This window comes from Curcuma longa, chromosome 18, assembly GCF_044706935.1.
Source record: "Curcuma longa cultivar G26 ecotype Majalengka, Jawa Barat chromosome 18, ITB_CL_G26_1.1, whole genome shotgun sequence".
Classification (NCBI taxonomy): Eukaryota; Viridiplantae; Streptophyta; class Magnoliopsida; order Zingiberales; family Zingiberaceae; genus Curcuma; species Curcuma longa.
This window is the reverse complement of record NC_133878.1, coordinates 4,859,915-4,882,622: the sequence shown is the minus strand read 5'-3', so window position 1 is coordinate 4,882,622 and position 22,708 is coordinate 4,859,915. Positions and strand designations below refer to the sequence as shown.

Genomic DNA, 22,708 nt, shown 5'->3' with positions numbered 1-22,708 from the left:
CCCAAAGGATGTAATCTATATAATGGCTACGAGGGGAGTGGGTAGGTCACTTCAAATTGAAGTGTGATTTAAAAAAAAAAACATGACGCTCTCTCCCTCTAAGCAACAACTTTCTTCCTCTCTAGCAGGCGGATTGTGGTGATTCTTGTCTAAGAGTCCAATGAACTACAGGTTTGTTCTTGATACTATGCAGAAGAATGGATAATCTCGTCATATCTTAGTGGAAATTCATCAGACCCAGTTACACAACATTGGTGGTGGCCAATTAATTAAATCTCAACGAAAATCACTATGCACTTTGGGATTGTCGATTGTTATAAATTGGCATGCCATCATTTCTACCCACCAGCAATCAGCTATTGCCAAATTGAGGTGATAGCTGTTTGGACTTTGGCTGTTGGCTCCCCTCTACTTTGGCCAACAGGTAAATATTTGTTTGCATGCAGTCAAGAGAGTTACAAGCTGATATTGCTTGTGATTGGAGCTATTATAGAGGTCAAATGATGGACAGAGTTTTCAAGAAATCAGACCCAAGTCAGCTGTTTATTTACTGAGATAGCTAATCAAAAGCAATAGTTAACTTTGTTCGATCCAGTTATATTTACTAATCTTAGTACTCTTGTCCCACTGATAGTGGCAAGGTTCTTTAATCACTTGCAAAAAATTATGGCATAGCAACTTCAAGGTATTGTTGGAAAGAATCTTTTTTCAATACTTTGTTCAAGTTTGGCTTTAGTATTGAGTTGGGTGCTGTTGGAGGAAGGATGACAAATTGTCTTGTTTATCACTAAATCCAGACCCGTGCATTATCACTAAATTATTATTGAATGAAGAATTATCCAATCATTTATTAAAAAAATTGCAAATATCTTGTTTTGTTTAAACAAATTCTTCTTTTACAATTATTTTTAATGAAGACATTGAAAAACTTAAACTGATATTCTTGTGATCTTACAGCTTCTGAATTTGAATCATGAAATAGGATTTTATATTCTATCTCCAATTATAATTGCGGTTTCCATTTAGCTGTGACTTGCCGACAACACTAATGTTATAGGAACTTAATCATAGTTCAATTTACTGGCTTGCTTGCTTGATCTCTCTTTGACCAAACTTATCTCTAACCATTCAACAATTACCATGTGTTATCAGAATACATGCAGAGTGGTAGAGCTACAGAGAAAACTGATGTATACAGCTTTGGCGTCCTGGTGCTTGAGGTGTTAAGTGGAAAACGTCCAACTGATTCAGCTTTCATAGAGAAGGGTTTGAATATCGTCGGATGGGTGAGTCCATCATATTTCCTAGCCTAGTTAATAGTTTAGTTATGATTCATTGCCTTCATCTATCATAAGCCATTGCCTTGTGGTACAATTTCTTCCAGCTGAATTTCTTGATAGTAGAGAATCGTCCAAGAGAAATAATCGATCCTACATGCGAAGGAATGCAGATAGAAAGCCTCGATGCACTACTTGCAGTGGCCATTCAATGTGTGTCATCTTCCCCGGAGGACAGGCCCACAATGCACAGAGTGGTTCAGATGTTGGAGTCTGAGGTGATGACTCCCTGCCCTAGCGAATTCTACGACTCCAACTCAGATTGAGATTGAGCTGTGCATTATTATCAAGTAAAGTAAATATGAAATTGGCACGCCTGGTGAGGAGGCTCCAGGCACATCTATCTATCTATCTATCGTCGATGCATTTTCTCAATTTATTCATTCTTTCTCTTCCTGTTCGGGCCTTACACATTTCACATTTTTCGTGAGATTCCTGTTTTTTTATGTTGAATTATTGTCACACAGCAGTGTTTGTTTTCTTAATGAGTAGGAACGGAATGGCAGTTGTTTTAAATTTCAATAGGCAATGTTTAGACCATTGAACATGACCAATTGTCCATGGCAGGCAGAACTTTCTTCTTTTGTTTTGTTTGTTTTTTAGCATTAGTGTGTGAGGTGGTAGATAGTGGACTTCCACATGGCACGATCAAATCAAAAGTCAAGTTGAACTGTAAGACAAAGGTAAGGTGAGATCACACCCGGTCAAGATGAAGGTTCGAGTCAAGCCAAGATGAGCTCGAGTTCGACCTAATCACGGTAGGCTCTGTCATCTTGAATTTGACTAGGTGCTAATCATCCCACTTGGAAGCAGGTTCCCAACTCTTCAACACTTGGTTGTTATCAACTCCTCGACACTCGGTCATTTTGGATTTCTCAGTATTCAATTGTTCTCGACTCCTTGATACTTGATTGTTTTCAACTCTTCAACACTCAGTCGTTTTCGGTTCCTTGACACTCAATCGCTCCTGACTCCTCGATATTTCGCTCTTGACTTTGTGAAACTTAGTCGCCACTAGCCCTTTGACATGGTCACCTCTACTTTCTAAAGCACTCAACTCAGTTCCCCGACGATCGAGTGCCCCGATTGCTCCCACCTCACACACCTAAGTGTGAAAGATGTAGTTGGAGGCGGAGAACGTGGGGTCATGAAGAGTCTGAGTGTGGGTGGTGGAAAGAAGTGGGGAACGTGGGGTGACGTGATATCTTTTCAACTTGAACGTTGGTGATTGAGGGACGTGGATCGGAGAACGTGGGGACTATGCTTCTCTCTTCCAAGGTAGTATAAAGAAGAGGTTGATCCTGTGAACATAGGTATGCATACATAAATCAAATTACTTATTTTCTGTTTCCTTCATTTTTCAATTATTGGTGTCTGACTTGTGCATTGAAGTAGTCATGTTAAAATCCATCTTGACCTTCATTCTAATTCTCTTTAATTGCTATAGAGATCCCTAAGCTTGTTCATTTTCAGCTTGATGAGACTTGCTCTGTAGAAATCCAACCCAACACTAGCCTTTTCTTTGGTAGCTCTCTTGTCCTTGATACTAGGTCGGATCAGCGTGACTTCCAATAGAAATTGCTCTTGATAAAGTGAGCCATGGCAGCCCATATCAATAAAGAATAAAATAAGTTTATTAGTTTACTGATCTACAAGATCGGTCTACCGAACTAGGCCACATCATTGATTCGGGTCCAGACCCGAACTTGGTGAATCGAACTCGATCGGTCTATTGATCCTTGGGATTGGTCAACTGAATCGGCTTGGGTCCGGTTTGACTTGAGTCAAGTTTGATTCACTCTAGACTTGGTCAAGTCGCATCTAGTTTGTGTTTGTCGTTCCAACTCTGTTTCCAACTCTAGGTTCCTACAAGACATGCATACAAGTACAAACAAACAACCGAATCTAATTCTGTAAATCTACTTGACCTACTTAGCTTACCTCTTGCTTGAAGTTTACTCCTCTAAGATTTCTCACCAAATAAGATTCACTCTCCCAGGATTTCCCATTGTTAAGCATCTGATCGTCTTAACCTGCTTAGACTTGCCCTTATCAAACATCGATTATCCTTGGCCTGTCTGGACTTTCCTTTGCCAAACATCTCGTCACCTTAATCTGCTTGGACTTGCTAGTCATTTGGTAGACGTCTCACCCTTGCTAGACATCTAGTCACCTTGATATGCTTGGATGCTCCCTTGCCAAGTATCCAATCATCCTTTACTCTACTTGGACTTGTGTTAATCATCTTGTCAACCTTGATCTAATTAAACTTTTCCCTTATTAGTCATTCGGTCAACCTTAACCTAACTAGACTTCACTCACTTTCAAACATCAGATTCTATTTGAATTAACCTTTGGTCAAACTTGATCAGACATAGGTATATTATCAAACATCGAAATCCTAGAAGTTGATTGCACCAACGGATATGTTTAATTTATAGGTTGATTAGTAGACACGACGTCCTTGACCTATTCTATTGCTTGTATAAACATTGTCATATTTCACCCCAAGACTCTCCTTGATACATTGATACAGTTTAGTTCTCATGATTGTGTTCATTTTGGCCTGAATTGCTTGATTTATGAGATATTCTAAAAATTATGCTTTTTAATTCTCTTCGAAGTGGTCTCACTTATCTCTCACATAGGTGATCTCTTAATTAAAAGTAATTTGCATTACTTCACTCAAAAGCATAAAGATCATTAAAAGTCATGTGATTATCTTTCATACCTCACGGGTATCACTATTGCATCATAGGAATGAACATTGGATAATTCCCCCACAGTGATCTAAGTTAGTATGGTTAAGTTGTCCCATTGAATTTAGTTATTGGGGTCTCTAATCATCATAGATTGGGTTTCCTTTGTACCAACTTATTCCATACACTTTAGTCTCATTTTTCTCGATATGCTTGCAACTAGCTCTCTGTTTAATCCATTGGTTAGTAGATTTGCAAGATTATCCTTTGATTTTATATAATTAACAGTGATAACACCGATTGAAAGTAGTTGTCTAATGATATTGTCTCTATAACGTATATGTCTAGACTTACTATTATACATATGATTCTATGTCTGTCTAATAGCCAACTAGCTATCTTAGTGTATACAAATGCTAGCATGGACTTTGACTAATTTGAAATATCTTCTAAGAAATGGCACAACCATTCAGTCTCTTGATCATACTTGTCAAAGGCTTCAAACTCATATTCCATCATGAATATGATTTTTTACAATATGCTTAAAAGATTTCCACTAATGTCTCAAGTTTGAACATATTAGGTTTACCTCAGAGACCACAACTCAAAGGTCCATCTCTAATATCTCTTCTAAGCCAGATTAGCCTCTCAATTTTTTCCTTGGTCCTTGCATTTCGAGAATTTGTGACTGACCAAATCACACCAACAATATGCCATGAGCGCACAAAATGTGTCTGAGCTTAGATCATTAGCATGGTGAGCAACGATCTATGTCCTAAGCCATGCCATGGATTAGCTAGTCATTCCAAATCCGACGGAGCACACCCAAGCTTGGATCATCAGCATACCTAGCAATAGTCCATGCCCCAAGCCAAGTAACAAATCAGATAGAGACATTCTACATCTGACTGGAGCACTCCGTCGACTCCCATAAATTCTTAGTCATTCTCTTCGTGCTATACACATTATATAGCGAATTGGCAAGGCAATTGTGGATGTAGCTCTAATAGGGAACTCAGAATAGTGTCATGCATCCACAACACTAGTGGCTTGGACATCAACATCATCCTCAGTTGACTTAGGAGGTTTCTCCATCAAAATTTGAGTCAAATTAAGCATGGTCAGACAAAAGATCATTTTATGTTGTCACCGCTTGAAGTTCAACCAAGTGAATTTCTCTAGCTTCTCCCCATAATTCACTAGAATAGTCATAGCTAGGCAGAGGGGGCTTGCAAGTGTTGAGCATCTTGCTTGTCAACACTATCCGTGGTCATCTCAACGAGACGAATCTATTTTAAGATTGTTATGAGATATTTATCGGAGATAATAAAAAAAATACATAATTTAAAATTGCTAAATACAAAAGATTTAGTCTTATCTGAGCTATTGAGATAATCTTGACATGTTGAATTCAAGGCTGCCAAGCTGGGAGAACTAAGCTGTCTGGGATGGCTGAGCTGCTTGGGAAGGTTGAGCTACTAAATGTCTAAGCTGGTCGAGTATCGAGTGAGCAAAGTTGAATTGCTCGAACTAACTGAGTGTTGAATGGGTCAAGCTTTCAAGTAAGGAGCAGGCAAAGTGGTCTAAACGTGCTTGGAAATGAATCCAGGCACCTGGAAGTATCTTTATAAAGGCCTCAACATGCACTACAAGAAGGAACCCTAATTTCCATCCATCTTTATACTGTGGTACTGCTGAACGTGAACAGAGCTAAGCTCGTGCCACCAAGGAAGCTCCAAGAAGGGTGCGCTGCACTCAAGACTTTCATATTGGCCTACACGAAAGTTTGGATGTTTTTATTATTTCATTTTTACTTTTGTATTCATTATTATCATTTTGGATTGTAAGACGAGTTTCTCCACCTTCAAAAAAGTTTCGAAAAGGAAACTATTAGTGGACAGACGTCTTCTCGTATATAGACCTTGGACGTACTAACCTTGAGAGATTAGGAACCAAGTAAAAAATCTACAAATCCCCTGCTTTATTTTCTAATATCCACTGCTAGAGTTTTGATAGAATAAATAAATGACGAACGCTATTCACCCCACCCCCCCCCCCCCCCCCCCCCCCCCCCCCCCCCCCCCCCCAAATGTCTTTTTTTACAAGTTTGTCGCACACTTTTATAAACACCCACATAGCACACATCGATCTTACATCAAGCACTCTTCAAGTTTTTCTTTCATCCAAATGTCTTTTTTTGCATACAAGTTTGTCGCACACTTTTATAAACACCCACATATATCACAAAGTCAAAGCTTCAGGAGTGTTCACTAAGTCTTTTGTGATGATAAATTAGAGAGACAACAATTTCACGAAAGTTGTGTCAACCAATAAACCTATCACATAAATTCTCAAGTAATATTCTATGGTGGTTTTGCAATAGCCAATTAGTTGTCAATAATAGTTTTATCCATATGCAACAACTTTGCAATGGAAAGAATGCTCACTCATCAAGATGGATTAAATTTGTACTTATGATGGTATTGCATTACTTGTAGGACCGTTGCAACAATTATGGAATAGCAATCCTATTCCAAGTATCGAAGTCAGCATTCGATGACTACGTGGCTCAACTTCATATCAACATTTATACGTATGTATAAAGACTTTGGACCAAAGGGGCAGTCTCTCTTGGGAGGTCAGTAGACCGGTGACCTCTCCTAGGAGGTTAACATGTTGACATCTTCCATTAGATCAGTAGGTTGATTGATCTCTTCCACTAGGTTGGTACATCGACACTTATGGAGATTTGCCGAAAGTCACTAACTATACTAAGAACAAACTCAATTTAGCTCAGAGCCCGACTCCTTGAGCTCGCTACGTCGAGCTTAAGGTCCTGAGCTCTCTATGCTAAGCTCGATTTCCTAAGATCCTTATTTCGTCCATGGTCAATCTACAACCACCCTTGTCATTATAGACTATATATATCAAATGTGGCCAATGATCCCTACATAACCCTTCCACAATCCACATTTTTCTAATTCATGATCTTATAGGTTTCTCTCCCCCCCCCCCCCCCCCCCCCCCCCCCCTCCCTCCCCTTATATATATAATACCAAGTATGCCCACAATTTACAAGTTGAAAAATCTCTCACTATTTTTCACTTTTTGTTTTTGCTTCTATTACACCTTAGTGACTTAAGCATTTGGAGGAGCCTCGTCAAAAATAACTTAGGTGCCCTCTAATGTGGATCCTTGTGTGCATAGATCAAATTTGATCTCCACCTCAATATTCCACCAATCGACATATATACCTTCCTATGTAGGTCAACCCTCAATCTCCACCTCGGTATGTATTTACCTTGGCAATAAATTTCCTTAGCATCATTTTTAGAGTTGTTTGTGAAAAGTCAATTGAATTGAGTGAATATGTTGAGATAGTGACGACAATATGAGTTAACTATGAAGACCCTAAGTCCTCCATTGGCCAACGCAACCAACCCTCACCCAACAACATGGAGACAATGGTTGGGCCTATCACTTTAGTGTAGCTGACCTAGTTGATCATGATGATGATGGAGGAAATTCTCTAGATGAGTACCACCCAAAACCTTCCTCTTTAGAAGCTCAAGCCAGAGGAATATGGCCTAGACTGAGCATTCTTGGGAATCCACAGCCCAAGGTACTCCATACTTGTGGTCGTACTCACTCGGATGATCAGAGAGATCTTCTAAATGACCTCTAATAGGTACATAGGTCGGTGAGGGGAGTTTCTTTGCGCAGGGGACTACCCTTCTCGGTATAAATTCTAGCCAAGAAGATACAAGACAACTTCAGCCATCAAGGTGGGAGAATACAATAGTTTCTCTGATCTAAAAGATCACATGTGCAAATTCAATAATGCCGCTATTTTGCACCAATACCTAGATAGAGTGAAGTGTCTGGTCTTCTTAACAACTCTGGTCAAGTTGACTCAATCATGATTTAACAAGTTGAAGCTCAATACAATTTAGCCCTTTGATGACTTTAGCTTAACGTTCTTACACCATTTCACCAATAGCAAGAAGTACCAGAAGACTCTTCTTAACTTATTCAATTTGAAGTAATAGGGGCATGAGATACTTTGAGAGTCCATCCAATGCTTCACTTGGGCAAATTTAAAGGTACCTTTATCGCCCTGAGGTGCTGACTAGTGCTTTCTCCTAAGGCCTTCGGGAGAGAGAGTTCTTCTAATCTCTGGTGAAAAGGCCCCATCTAAATATGATGAGGTCCTTAGTAGGTCAAGAAATACATGAACTTTGAAGAGGCTCAATGACAAAAATAGAGCCAACAAAAGATAGTTGCTTGACCTATTGAGAAAGCGAAAAGAAGGGCAAATATCAACCATCATCTAGGATCAAGCCCCTAGGACTTTTCCCCTTATATGCCCTTTATTAAGTCTTGAAGAAAGCAATCCTTAGTCAAGGTTGACTAACTTGGTCAAGGTTGATCATGATTAAGATTTTGATGTTTGTTCAATATGGTAGAATATGTTAAGTAATTGTGGACGAGGTATAGTAAGTTAAAGTTGATTAGATATTTGGTAGAATATGTTAGTGGAAGAAGCTCAAATGAGTCAAGGTTAACTAGACATTTGGTAAATAAGAAGTCAAAGTGGGTCAGGTAAACTAAAACTTATAATTGGAGAAGTCCTAGAGGAATGAACTCTAGACAAGTGTGAAAGTCCTAGAGGAGTAAACTCTAGGTAGATGTAGAAGTCCTGGAGAAGTGAACTCTAGATTAGTGTGAAAGTCCTAGAGGAATGAATCCTAGATAAGTGGAAATCCTTGGCAGTAGAAGTCATAGAGGAGTAAACTCTAAAGAAATGGAAATCTTGGCAATGAAGCTAAGCAAGAGGAAGTCCTAGTAAGAGGTTAGGTAAGAGGAAGTCCTCATAAGAGATTGGGCAAGAGAAAGTCCCAGTAGTGAGACTAGACAAGTGAGAGAAATCCTAGAGACGAGGAGTATCTAGACGAGTAAAGTCTAGATAGGTCAAGATTTTCATGTACTAGACAAAGGATAAAGTCCCAAAGATATGAAATTGCTTGACATGGTATAGAGTGGCAATTGACTGGAGGAGATATAACGATCGACTGATGAGTCTCGAAATCATAAAGTTATGGTTTGAGTGAATTTGAGATATGATTAGTCAACTGATGGAGAACCAACTGTGTAGTTGAATATATTGTGTTGAAATTTTAGGATTGAACACGACACTAAAGGAGGGGTGAATAGTATTATAAATTTTATAAGCTTTAAATGATGAGAAATAACTCTAAGAATATTGACAAAGTAATGCAGCAGAATAAAGATAAATAATTAAACCAAGTATTCTATAAGCAATAATATTTTCTAAGCAAGCAACAATTGTAAGGATGCATAATATAAATTAATTAATTTTTATTTCAATTAACTCTTTTCTAGAAAGATTCTAGATGTGGAGAAACTTTAAAATAATCTAAAAATAAAGCACATAATAATACAAACAATGTACGACAACTAAGAAATGATAATGTTATGCTTATGTTGCCATATGTAGAATGAAGCACGAAGTTGCAGACGCATAGCATCCGAAGAGTACTGAATATGAGCATGAGCACGTTGAGAATGAGATTACTTGAAAGCTCTACCTCGTGACTCCTTTATAGGTCTCCTTTGGATGCTGACGTAGCACCTCCCGATCCCTTAGACCATCCTCGGTCACTTGGGAGTTTACTAACATGGTTGCAATATTTATCCAATAATAAATGCTATCCAGAATCTCGATCGACTAGACTCATCAAGGTCGCCTGAAGCTAGGTCAACTTCCATTTTAACCTACTTTCATGAATCGTTGGATCTCATCCATACTAATTGCTTGGAAGCATCTACAGTCGCCCACCTCTAGCTCAAGTCGCCTGTGAGACCTCGACTCAATAGTCGAAGGTTATCTTCAACCAATCACCCCGGCTCACTCTCAGTCACCTAAAACTGATGAACTTCACTTTCCTGCATTGGTTATGTGTAATTAGTATGATATGAATTTCAACTTTACTCGTGCATACCTTGACTAGATGACTCAACTCCTAGATGTCCCATCTAGTGTGATTTGTCAAGTCACAACTTCCTAGCTATCTTCACTTGGACTTGTTCTGTCAAGCCACAACTCCTAGTTATCTCCACTTGGACTTGTCTGCCAAGCTACAATTCCCAACTGCCTTCACTCGGACTTGTTCTGCTATCTTCACTTGGACTTGTTTTGTCAAGCCACAACTCCCAGTTATCTCCACTTTGACTTGTCTGCCAAGCCATAATTCCCAACTGCCTCCACTTGGACTTGCTCTGCCAAGTCATAGCTCCCAGCTTCCTCCACTTGGACTTTGTCTTGCCTAGTTGCCAACTAGGTTTTTTCTGCTTGGTTCCCAACCAAGACTTCACCAACTACTTGGTTCTCAATCAAGGCTTTGCACTTGCCTAGCTTTACTAGGACTTACCCAATTATCTGATTCCCAACTAGGACTTTCACCTGTCACATAATCTACTTCATTTGACATAGAATCATTAGTTCATAAACAAACGAATTTTATATTTAATCATACATCAAAACTCTAGGTTCACTGTAGTGCTTCCAGCACTAACAAAAATTAGAATGAACAAAATGTTTTTATTCAATTTTGGATGCAAACCTAGCTAGTTTACTAAAAGTAGCATTCTAGTTGACTAACAAGACCAATCGACTAAATGTAACATTCTAGTCTACTAATAGGACTAGTCAACTAAAAGTGACATTCTAGATGACTAACAGGGCCAAACGACTAAAAGTAACATTCTACTTGACTAAAAATGCAATCAGTAGGTGACACGGTCTAGATCCAAATGAGTCAGTCTACATGGCAAATGTTGGTTGAGTAAGAATTAGATTGTAGTTGGCTTGAGGTATAATCTCTAAGGGAGCATAACACTAGAGGGAGGAATTCACCAATGTCGATGGAGTTTGGAAATGGATTCTACTATGCCACTAGAGTTCCACCACAGTTTGAATTGGGAGAATTCAAAATTTGTAAAAAGAAAATGGAGATATTTTTTCAAATAGACTTGGAAAACTAGTTTGCCTTGATGAAGGTGTTCGAAGCCCTAAAAGACAAAAAAGTGGTCGAAGGAGCAAATTCAAAGACTCCAAGCACATAATAAAATAATAAGAATCTTAATCAATTTTTTGTCTAATAAAATTCTATGTCAAATAAGTGAGTACAAGGAAGCCCATGAGCTATGCACAAAGTAGATCAGTCTTTATGAGTATGCTTTTCTAGCATTAAGAAAGAGTTCAAGGAGAAGCACCTATCGATTCTAAAGCAAGATATTTTAGATATTTAGGGGTGGCCAACACCAACACCAGAAGTGGAAGAAAAAGAAGAAAGGACCTCATTATCCGAAAGTGAGGAGGAAGAGAGGTCAGTGACACTAGAGCAACTAGAAGCCTCAAACTCCAAAGCCATACAAGAGTGTGCCATCCTCAGAGCATTGAAGAACCAATGTGTAAGGATAAGGCGACTCAAGAAGGATATGAGAGGAAGCTTAGATTCAAGAGTGTTGGTGTCATTCGCTTATGGAGTTTCGATGTTTGACAATATACCTATATCTAGTCAAGTTTGACCAAGGGTTGATCCAAATAGGACCAAATATTTGAATGTGAGTTAAATGAGATGTCTAGTAGGTCAAAAATGATCGGATGACTAACATAGAGAAGTCTAATTAGGTCAAGGTTGATTAGATAACTAGTAAAAATCCAAACAAATCAAGAGTGATTGAATGTTTGGCAAGGGAAATCCAGACATCCTCAGAGCATTGAAGAACCAATGTCTAAGGATAAGGCGACTCAAGAAGGATATGAGAGGAAGCTTAGATTCAGGAGTGTTGGTGCCATTCGCCTATGGAGTTTTAATGCTTGACAATATACCTATGTCTAGTCAAGTTTGACCAAGGGTTGATCCAAATAGGACCAGATATTTGAATGTGAGTTAAATGAGATGTCTAGTAGGTCAAAAATGATCAGATAACTAACATAGAGAAGTCTAATTACGTCAAGGTTGATTAGATAACTAGTAAAAGTCTAAACAAATCAAAAGTGATTGAATGCTTGACAAGGGAAATCCAGAAAGGTCAAGGATGACTCGATGTCTGGAAAGTGACAAGTCCAAGTGGGTCAACGATGATCAGATGCTTGGCAAAGATAAAGTCCAAGTAGGTCAAGGTTGATTAAATGACTAGTAAAAGTCCAAAAAGATCAAGAGTGATCGAATGCTTAGCAAGAGAAATCTAGACAGGTCAAGGATGACTGGATGTCTGACAAGTGATAAGTCCAAGCAGGTCAATGATGATCTAATGTTTGGCAAAGATAAAGTCCAAGTAGGTTAATGTTGACCGGATGTATGACAAATGGCAAGTCTAAGCAGGTCAAAATGATCTGATGCTTGACAATCCTAGGAAGTGAACCCTAGGTAGTGAAAAGTATTAGAGGAGTGAACTCCAAGCGAAGGGTAAGTCTAATAGGTCAGGTAGACTTATAAGATAAGACTTGTTGTGTGTTTATTTGTACTTGTATGTTTGTCCTGTAGGAATTTGGATCGAGAAGCAAGACAGAGAGCATATGAAGATAAACGGATGCAGTCAGACCAAATCTGGAGTGAACTAGAATTGACCCAGGTCGAACTAGACCTAAACCGGTCCGGTCAACTAAAAAATTGGTCTAGTCAACTGAATGGGTTCAGTTGATCGAGTGTCGAACTTGGGTCAATGACATGTCCTGGTTTAGTCGACCAAAAAGTTTTCGGTCAATCGATAAACCTGATAATGACCAGTTCACATGGTTCGGTCCAGATCGTGGAGAACTTGATCGTGGGGATTAGGTTTGACTAGGTTTGGTCAATCGGATAAGGTTTATCAGTAGACCAAACATTTCCTATAAAAGAAACTCGAGATCAGTTGTGCTCGAATCAATGCTTGAAGCTCTGTGATAGGGAAACACTAGGAGGAGTGTATGGCACTCAAGACTTTTAGATCGGCTCGACAAAAGTGTATTTGTTTTTAATTAAGTGTTTTTCATTATATCATTTGTGTTTGTATTACTTAATCTTTTAAGAAAGTTTCTCCACATCCGGAAGGCATTCGGAAAGGAGAACACTAATCGACAGACGCTTCACGTATATAGGCCATGGAGTATCAACCATAAGAGGTTAGGAACTAAGTAAATCTGATGTGCTCTCGTCTCTTTACTCTTTCCTTTAAGTATTTATATTCCATTGCGACAAACTCTATAGAAAGAACTAACGAATGACAAAATCAAGAAAGCGAGACAATCGATATTTACCCCCTTTATCGATTCCCACTAATCCAATAATTGGTATTAGAGCATGGATAGCTCTTGATTGGACTAACTGCTAAGAGAGCAAGGAGGCCAAATATTGAGAGGGAGCAAAGGTATGGATGCCAATTTAAAATTTAAAATACATATTATTTATTTCAAGTGCAAGGAGAGAGAGCATTATAAAAGTAAGTGTCATACTCGTAAGATTTAGACGGTACGACTGACGGCAAAGGAGGAACAAATGCTAGGAGTCTGAAGGAACAAAGGGCACATCGTGTGCTTCAAGTGCAGGCGATCCGAACACTGCAAATATCAATCTCTAGAGAAGAGCACGAAGAAAAAGTCAATAAAATTAGGAGAAACGATTTAGGTTAGTACATTTAAAAATTATGAAAATGTCCTTATGCACGATAAGTTAGATTGTTCAAATTCTTACATGATAAGAGAAAAACACATTAAAAAAGTCAACAAAATTAGGAGAAGCGATTTAAGTTACATTTAAAAACTATAAAAATGTCTTTATGCATAATAAGTTAGATTGTTCAAATTCTTGCAATGAGTTAGATAGATTTAGCAAATTGATTAATTAAAAATTTATTAATAATACATATTCAAAATTAAATAATCCATAATTAATTAATATTGATAATAAACTTAATTAAGAAAATGACCAAGTGAACTTAGATCTAGATCAAATTAATCTTAATCTTGATAAAAAATTTTATCTACCTAATAAAAATAATAATAAAGATAAATCTAAATTGAATAAATCAAATATAATCAATTTAATTAATCCAAATATAATTAATGATCAAGTTAATTCAAATTTGAAAATTCAAATCTAATTAGATTAAATAATTTAGAATTAAATAATAAATTAATGAATCAAAATAACTTTAAAAATAATTTTATCAATTCAAATGTTAAGACAAATTCAAATAGTAAAATTTAAATTTAAAAAATAATTTATCAAATTTTAAAAAAATAAATTCAAAAGATAAATCTACAAATACAAATCCTAAAAGAAAAAAAATTCAAATCTTAAATCCTAAAAGAAAAAAAATCAAATCTTAAATCCTAAAAGAAAAAAAATTCAAATCTTACTCGTAAATTAAATAAAATTTCAAATACTAAAAATATAAATTCAAATCTGAATCCTAAATTAAAATCTAAAAATTCAGAGAATAATCTTTTAAATCAACAAATTCTAATCTTAAAGATTTAAATCTTAAAAATTTAAAATTAAATCTTAAAAATTCAAAATTAAATCTTAAAAATTCAAAAGATAAATTTTCAAATATTAATAAGACAAGTTCTAATCTTAAAATTTTGAAATTATATATCAAAATTCAAAAAAAATAAATCTTCAAATTTTAACAAGTCAAAATTTAATTTAAAAAATCTAAAATTAAATTTTAAAATTCATAAAATTTAATTATTATCAAGTTCCCTTTAATTAGAGAACAAAGACTAATTTCAATCTAAATTTTATAATTAAATCTTCAAATTTTAAAAATTCAAAATTAGAAAAACAAAATAACACTTTGAAAAATAAAACTACAAACATTAAAAACATAGACTTAGGTTACAAGTCTAAGTCAAATACAAATTAAATTCATAAACCTAATTATCATGAAGTACCTTATAAGTATGGAACTAATTAATAAAATTATATCCAATGAAGCAATTAACCTAATAAAAATCAAAATGTGTCAAACTGGGTTGACACATTCATGGGTCAACATGAAATGTATCAAATTAAAATTTTAATACATTATTAAAAATTATTTATTATTTAATTGACTTGCTTAACACATTACATACTTGAATTTAATTATATTATGCATATATATGTTATGTGATACGTGCTAGCTTTAGTTTCTTGTTTAAATTTAGAACGGCTAAATAGGAAAAATGGTTATTTGATACTTGAAAATATAGTATTAGGACGTGGTGATATGATAGTATGTTAGGGGCATTTAGTCTAAGTATGTTCGGGTTGGATAAGGAGTATCATACTTGGTGCACTTAGCTAAGAGGAACTGACTGAAGTTACCTCATCACATCCTAAACTAGTTAGATTAAGATTTTATAATAAGTTGATCAAGTGCTCAATCTCTTGTATTGACTTTCTCTAAGGAAGTGGTCTTTGATCTGATTATGAAAGTCCTTATGCCTTGCCACGACCTAGAAGCTAAGTCTGTAAATATTCACCTAATTGATTGAATGCTAAACTTGAATCCAATCCAATGTCAAACAACTATTCTCAAATTCAAAATTAATTTTAAATCAAGTAACATTGAAAGACTCATCTTATAAGAAAAGATAAGTTATCGTGTATTGTATATATTGAGATACATAGAATGGATGAGATGAAAAAGATTTCAAAGTTTATAAACTTATAGAAATATTTTTCTAAAATTATTCTAAAAAATTAACATTTAATTGAAATTTATGTTTGATTGGGTATATATATATATATATATATATATATATATATATATATATATATTTCAAAATTTTATATATCTTTAAAAATATTGATTGTTGACTAATATTTAGAGTCAAGATTCTTAGGTTAACTATATATAGACTCCTAGACCTCTAAAACACATAGGTAGATCTTCCTTGTGGTTAACAAAGATGTTCTAAGGGAGTGTTTAGTTACGGGGAGGTCCTTATTGAAAGATCAATATTTCAAAATTCTTTAAAATTATTATTTAAAATGATTTTGAAAAATATTTTATAAAATATTTTAAAAATAATTTTGAATTATTTTTTGAAAAATTCCTTTAAAAAGTGTTGTCAAAATTATTTTAAAAATTCTTCAAAATTATTCTTTAAAAATTATCTTGCAAAATTTTGAAAATATTTTGAAAATGCAAGACCTTGAAAAACCTTAGAAATTAAAATTGTTGAAAAATGAGTTGAAAGGTTTTTTAAAAGTGTTCAAAAATACTATGATCTTTCAAGAAAGGATAGAGGGTAAATTTTGACCAAGGAAAATATTTATAATTGTTGGTGCAAAGCCTAAGATAGACCTTAGGTAATTAACTTTTTGATGTATGTCAAAGGGGTAAAGGGAGGTTTAAGTTAGAATACTTTAGTCCCTCTCAGTTTTAATGTTTAATAATATATCTATGTTTGGTCAAGTTTGACCAAGAGTTGATCCAAATAGGATCAGATGTTTAGATGTGAGTTAAGTGAGAAGTCTAATCAGGTCAAGATTAAATAGATGACTAGCTGAGAGAAGTCTAGTCAAGTTAAAGTTGATTGGATGATTAACAAAAGTCCAAGTATGTTAAGGATTACCAGATGTTTGGCAAGAGAAAGTTCAAGCAAGTCAAGGATGATTGGAAGTCTGGCAATTGATAAGTCCAAGCAAGTCAAAGATGACCAGATGCTTGAAGGGTAAAGTCCAAGCAAGACAAAGTTGATCAGATGTCCCACAAGTGGCAAGTCCAAGTTGGGCATCAGATGCTTGACAATCCTGGGGGAGTGAACCCTAGATGGTGATAAATTTTAGAGGAGTGAACTCCAAGTAAAAGGTAAGCTTAATAGATCAGGTACTTTAGGATAAGACTTGTTGTGTGCTTGTTTGTACTTATATGCTTATCCTATAGAAATCTAGAGCTGGAAGCCAGATAAAGAGCAGATGAAGGCAAACGGTAGTCGGAGAACCAGACTTGACCCAAGTTGAATCAGACTCGAATTGATCCGGTGGACCAGACAATCAATCCAGTCGACTAAAAAATCGACTGGGTCAATCAAATGGGTTCAGTTGATCGAATGTGTGTCCAAACTCAAGTCAGTGACATCGCCTGGTTCAGTCGATCAAAAAGTTTCTGATCGATCGATAAATCTAATAATGACAAGTTCGCATGGCTCAATCCAGATCGAGAAGAACTTGGTTGTGGAGATCAATTTTGACCAAGTTCAATTGACCAAATAAGATTTATCGGTAGACCAAACATTGCCTATAAAAGAAACTCGAGATTAGAGCCTCAAAACAACAATCTTACTGCCACTGCTCTTCATCTATGTACTCGAATCAACGCTCGAAACTCTACGACCGAAGAAGCGCCAGTTGGAGTGAGTGACACTCAAGACTTCCAGATGGGCTCGACAAAAGTGTATTTGTATTTGATTTAGTGCTTTTCCTTTTATATCATTTGTGTTTGTATTACTTAATATTGTAAAGAGGTTTCCATCCGAAAGGCATTCGGAAAGGAGAACATTAGTGGACAAACCTTTCTTGTACATAAGTCTTGGAGTACCAATTTTGGGGGTTGAGAACTAAATAAATCTCGTGTGCTCTCATCTCTTTACTCTTTCCTTTAAGTATTTATATTCTGCTACGACTAAATCTATAGAAAGAAATAATGAATGACAAAATTAAGAAAATGAGATGATCGATATTCACCCTCCCCCCTCCCGCCTCCCCCGCCTCCTTATTGATCTCCACCAATTCAACAAGGGAGCCCTTAAGATAAAAATAGAGGTATTATTTAGTTTTTCTATAATTTATAATAATGCCCTTTATGATCATGATAAAGAAAGAATATGCTAGTGTACATATTTATGGTTTTGATGAGAAGCAGCTGATGAATTACAAAAAAAAAATTTTTATACTTTTGGTGCTTCATGTGATGATAAAATTGATACCCCAAAATAAAGTTTAGAATTGCATGATGTAAATCAAGATTTCAAAATTTAGAGAGTTCGAAAAGTAAAATAAACTTTTGAGATCCATAATTGATAATTTAGAAAAGTCCCCTAGAAAACTTTCAAATTAGTCTAAGAAACAAGACCTATGTCCAGGCAAAAATCATATGAAAATAATACAACTTTTATAAACATCAGTCGAAAAATAGTGATCTAACTTTTCACAAGGTTTCTGTTGACTATGGAAATAAGACAAGAAAGTCTTTTCGATCTAGGAGTGGTATCAAGATAACAATGGATGTCATCTCTTCTATTCTTCTGCAAAAAGTAAAATCTGTCACCTCAGCGGTCCCACATAGTCGGCCCCATGACCATATGTGAGGAGGTAAATCGAGAAACTACAGTTGATCACGACAGAGGAGAATATAGATGTCATCTCTAAGTCTACTCAAATTAATGAAGACATCCAAGAAGTCTAAAAGGGTAACTAGGAAAATACTTAGGAAGGTCATCCTCAGTGAATACCTTGTAAACTCAAAAGTTTTTAATAGATATTAAATCCCTAAGCATGTGATTCCTTCACACAAAATAGGTATAAGTTATGTCAAAATTGAGGTTTTGGCACATTCTAGGGAAGTAGTCAATTTGATGTGTCAAATTTTGTATCTAACACATTATAAAAAACTAACGTATAGATAGGAATAATCATTTTATTATTTAATGTTGTATCATAATACATGATTATGCTTATGCCATGATTTGTATTGCTTTTGTATGATTTTGATTTTTGCATGTTAACATTACAAGCCAAAATGATTCATATCATGGATACATGTACTTTTTGCCATGACATGCATATTTATGATTTTTTTTTTCTACGACATGTATGCTTTTGATATTTGCCATGTCATGCTCATGTTACACATGTTCCATGTTACTATGACTACCATATTTTTAACTTATTCTAGCCATGCTAGTTATATGATATTTTGATCATGGAATATTTGATATATTTTTGTTAATGAAAAATTAAATATATATCATCAAAAGAATACATAAACAATATAATAATCAAGGCTCCTACTCATGTTATATCTGAGGAAATATCATATCTGAGTATGTATCCGAGGTATGATGTATAAATGCTCTCGTGTGTATCATCACTTTATCTCTATACATATCCATCATCAGAAGTGTTGCAGTCAATTCCCCATCTTCCGAATGGATCAATCGGACTCTATCATCAGTGTCAAGCGTCCACTGCACTCTCGATTTACCTCCTCACAGATGGTCGTGGGGCCGACCGTGTGGGGCCGCTAAGGTGGCGGATCAGGTGCACCCATATTGTATATACCAAAAATCATCTCTAACTATCCTCCATCTCTCTATGTCCGCTTCTAGTGCATGACAAAATGGTAGTTGAAGGATGCACAAGTATATATTTGTGTCCCCTCTCCCCTAGCCCAAACTATGGCCTAGGGTCCCCCACCTCTATCAGCATGTGTCATCTCGAAGCTACATCTAGGACACCCGATCCTATTCACTTTTAGCAAGTGATCAGTTATCAGCAGATTTAATGTGTCTTTATTGTAAGCCATTTAATTTGTTGCAAACTAGATAGATCATTTTGGTAAATCTATTTAACCTCTTAGGCTTTTTTACAAAGTCCTAGTCATAAATAGATTTGAATTGTCTTTACCGTGAGTTGTTTGTTGCGAACTAGATAGATCTTTCGAATGTGGATCTATTCACCTATACATCAACATCAATCATACATATGCTCTCTCCCTACCTCACAAACCCCACAATACACACTCTCTCTAAAAGGCTATGGTCTCTCACTCCTCAATATCTCTCATATATGCACTCCCAGGATCTATGTCTGATGATGCACCAATCAATCTGATGAGGTGCTCCCCAAAGGTTACTCAATCCAATACAACCCTCCCCTCCAGATGTCAGTATGTATGTCCACTACAACCTCCAATGCTAGTGTCCCGGCATCCATGTCTTCAGCTACTGAAGTGGCTTGCATGTATTTGAAGTATCTAGGTCTATAGGTATCTAAAGAAGAGGAAGTCTCACTAGTCATATCAACAGTCCACCACCCGCAAAGTGCCATGTAGAGTCCCGTGTCGCTGGCATCTCCATCTCAGGTACTACACAAGAATTTTATTTTTATTTTTATTTTTATTTTTAGTTTTTTAACCGAGGAGTTTACTTGAGGCTGACGATTTGCTAGTCCAGAGTAGTGTCACCAGTTCTTCGATACAATTTCTAAAAGAAAATTGTATGTCCGATAGATCCCTATAAGACGTACCAAAATGTCTGACATCAACTCTCCTACTACCCTAAGTCAACTACTCATGCTTATTCAAATGAGCCAACCAAGTAAGTTATCGAGGCCTAGTAGATCATTGAGGCACTACAAAACTTCATATGTTTATCCAAATGAGCACAACCAAGTAAGTTATCAAGGCCTAGTAGATTATTAAGGCACTACAAAACTCCATGTGTGTGCAGGATGCAAGCTTCCAAAATTGTCAATGGATCAGTCGACCTATCTATATGCATGCATGTTGAATATCTCTATGAACTCAAAAATGAACGCTCTCTGAAGATGTATGCTAGACCAATTTCTCTAAGCGTACACCGTGGCAATCTAAAAATATGATCATATGCTGACCTTCAACATAACATGCTTAACTAACCTATCGATAGGGGCTGTGTATCCAAAATGCATGTATTAGTGTGTTTCTAGTAATATGGGGCACTCGCTACACTGGATGTGAAAGGCAAAAAAATGCATGCCCATTGTAAAAATAATGATGCATCCCTCGTCTCCTATGCCATTGCTAGACCTGGGGGTGTGAAGTGCTATAGGACTACTTATTTTTGATCATTCTCTAAAGTTTATTTACAGCTAATCTTGTCATCATGGAGAGATACAATCAGCTCACGGGAATGGGACAAGGCGAACCAGCGGAGCAGGCAGCTCAAAATTAGCTGCATCCGCTCTATCCCAGAAGCTCCATGTTGTACGATGAGGGCCTTCCTTGCCAAGTCTCTAGGTAGCCATGGTGCGATCGGGATGAATAGGCCCCCCAGTACTGTAGTCTGAACACCCGCAACATATGCATGTATGTGTTGGGTCCAAAAGAATGCATGTATCTCCACAATAGCATGATATTGTCCACTTTGGGCCTAAGCCCTCATGGCTTTGCTCTTGGGCTCTCCCCAAAAGACCTCATGCCAATGGAGATACTTTCCATCCTTTTAAACCCATGATCTTTCCCATGTGTTTTAGATGTGGGACTATGTTACCAATTGTAGGGTCCCTAAGGATGTCTGTATCTCCACAATAGCATGATATTGTCCACTTTGGATCTAAGCCTTCATGGTTTTGTTCTTGGGCTCTCCCCAAAAGGCCTCATGCCAATGGAGATACTTTCCATCCTTTTAACCCCATGATCTTTTCCATGTGCTTTAGATGTGGGACTATGTTTGCACCCTTGCAACCCAACAATCCCCCCCTCAAACAAAGGACCACAGGCCCCCCTGAATCCTCGACCCACCAGGACTTTTTCACCTAGCCGCAATTAGGACTTTTTGCCCCTCGGTCCACCCGACCTACTAGGACTTTCACCTAGCCGCAACTAGGAATTTTTGCCCCTCGGTCCACCCAACCTACTAGGACTTTCATCTGGTGTCTGGTCCTCTTGATTCAGACACGGGAGCACCCACTTCCTTTGTTTTTAAGGTTCAAAGCACATGGTTAGATCTGGATCATGGCTCATCTGGCGGTTAGTCCGGTGAAGAGCGGTCTCGCTCTGATACCACTTGTTGGGTCCAAAAGAATGCATGTATCTCTACAATAGCATGATATTGTCCACTTTGGGCCTAAGCCCTCATGGCTTTGCTCTTGGGCTCTCCCCAAAAGGCCTCATGCCAATGGAGATACTTTCCATCCTTTTAAACCCATGATCTTTCCCATGTGTTTTAGATGTGGGACTATGTTTGCACCTTTGCAACCCAACAGTATGTGACCATCTGCAACCGCATCCACAACCAATCTCTAATCCTCTCCCATAGTTGATTGATGGGGCTACATCTAAAGAACATATGGTCTAATGTCTCCTCCTCTTGTTAGTAGAAGCATCATCTATCCCTCATGTACTCCTGCCTAGCTCGTGCTGAGAATCTCCCATGTGCTAATAGCCAAAGGGTGAAGGCATGACTCGGTTGTAGATATTTTTGCCACATTGTTTTTACCCATGGCTTCCTAGGCCTAGCTTCTTTGAAATGATCACATGCCCTCTGAACTCCCCCTTCCTCTGATTGAACCATATAGCTAGGGTTTGGCCTATCCCCTTTGAAAGCAAAGACCTTAGAATCAAGGGATGTTAAAAGTTTAGGTTGAACCTTAGACCTCAAAAATCCAAAATTGAATGGAAATTCTTAATGATCAGAAATATTAGGGAGAATATTATTGATAAAGAATGTACTCGACTAATCCATGATTTGGAAAGATGTATTTCTTTAAGGGAGAGAGGAACTTCCCTATATAACAGAAAAGAGTTAAGAAATGATTAGATAAGGGGGGAGACCCACCTTGATAGATAAATTGACAAAGGGAGAAAATAGAAAGTATGCAACTGATTAGATTGTTAGTTTTTGACCAAGAA

The 22,708-nt window shown here is 36.8% G+C and overlaps 1 protein-coding gene across 1 annotated transcript in view; it reads left to right on the top strand.

Annotated features, from left to right (window-relative positions):
• LOC141812171 (LRR receptor-like serine/threonine-protein kinase FEI 1) overlaps positions 1-1,884 on the top strand; it is a 64,932-nt gene extending 63,048 nt beyond the window's left edge. Inside the window, exons 12-13 of the mRNA XM_074700206.1 lie at positions 1,153-1,286; positions 1,385-1,884. Of these exons, the coding sequence (XP_074556307.1) occupies positions 1,153-1,286; positions 1,385-1,603 (353 nt within the window). The 3' untranslated portion in view covers positions 1,604-1,884. The remainder of the gene's footprint in view (positions 1-1,152; positions 1,287-1,384) is intronic.
• Positions 1,885-22,708: the final 20,824 nt, after the last annotated feature.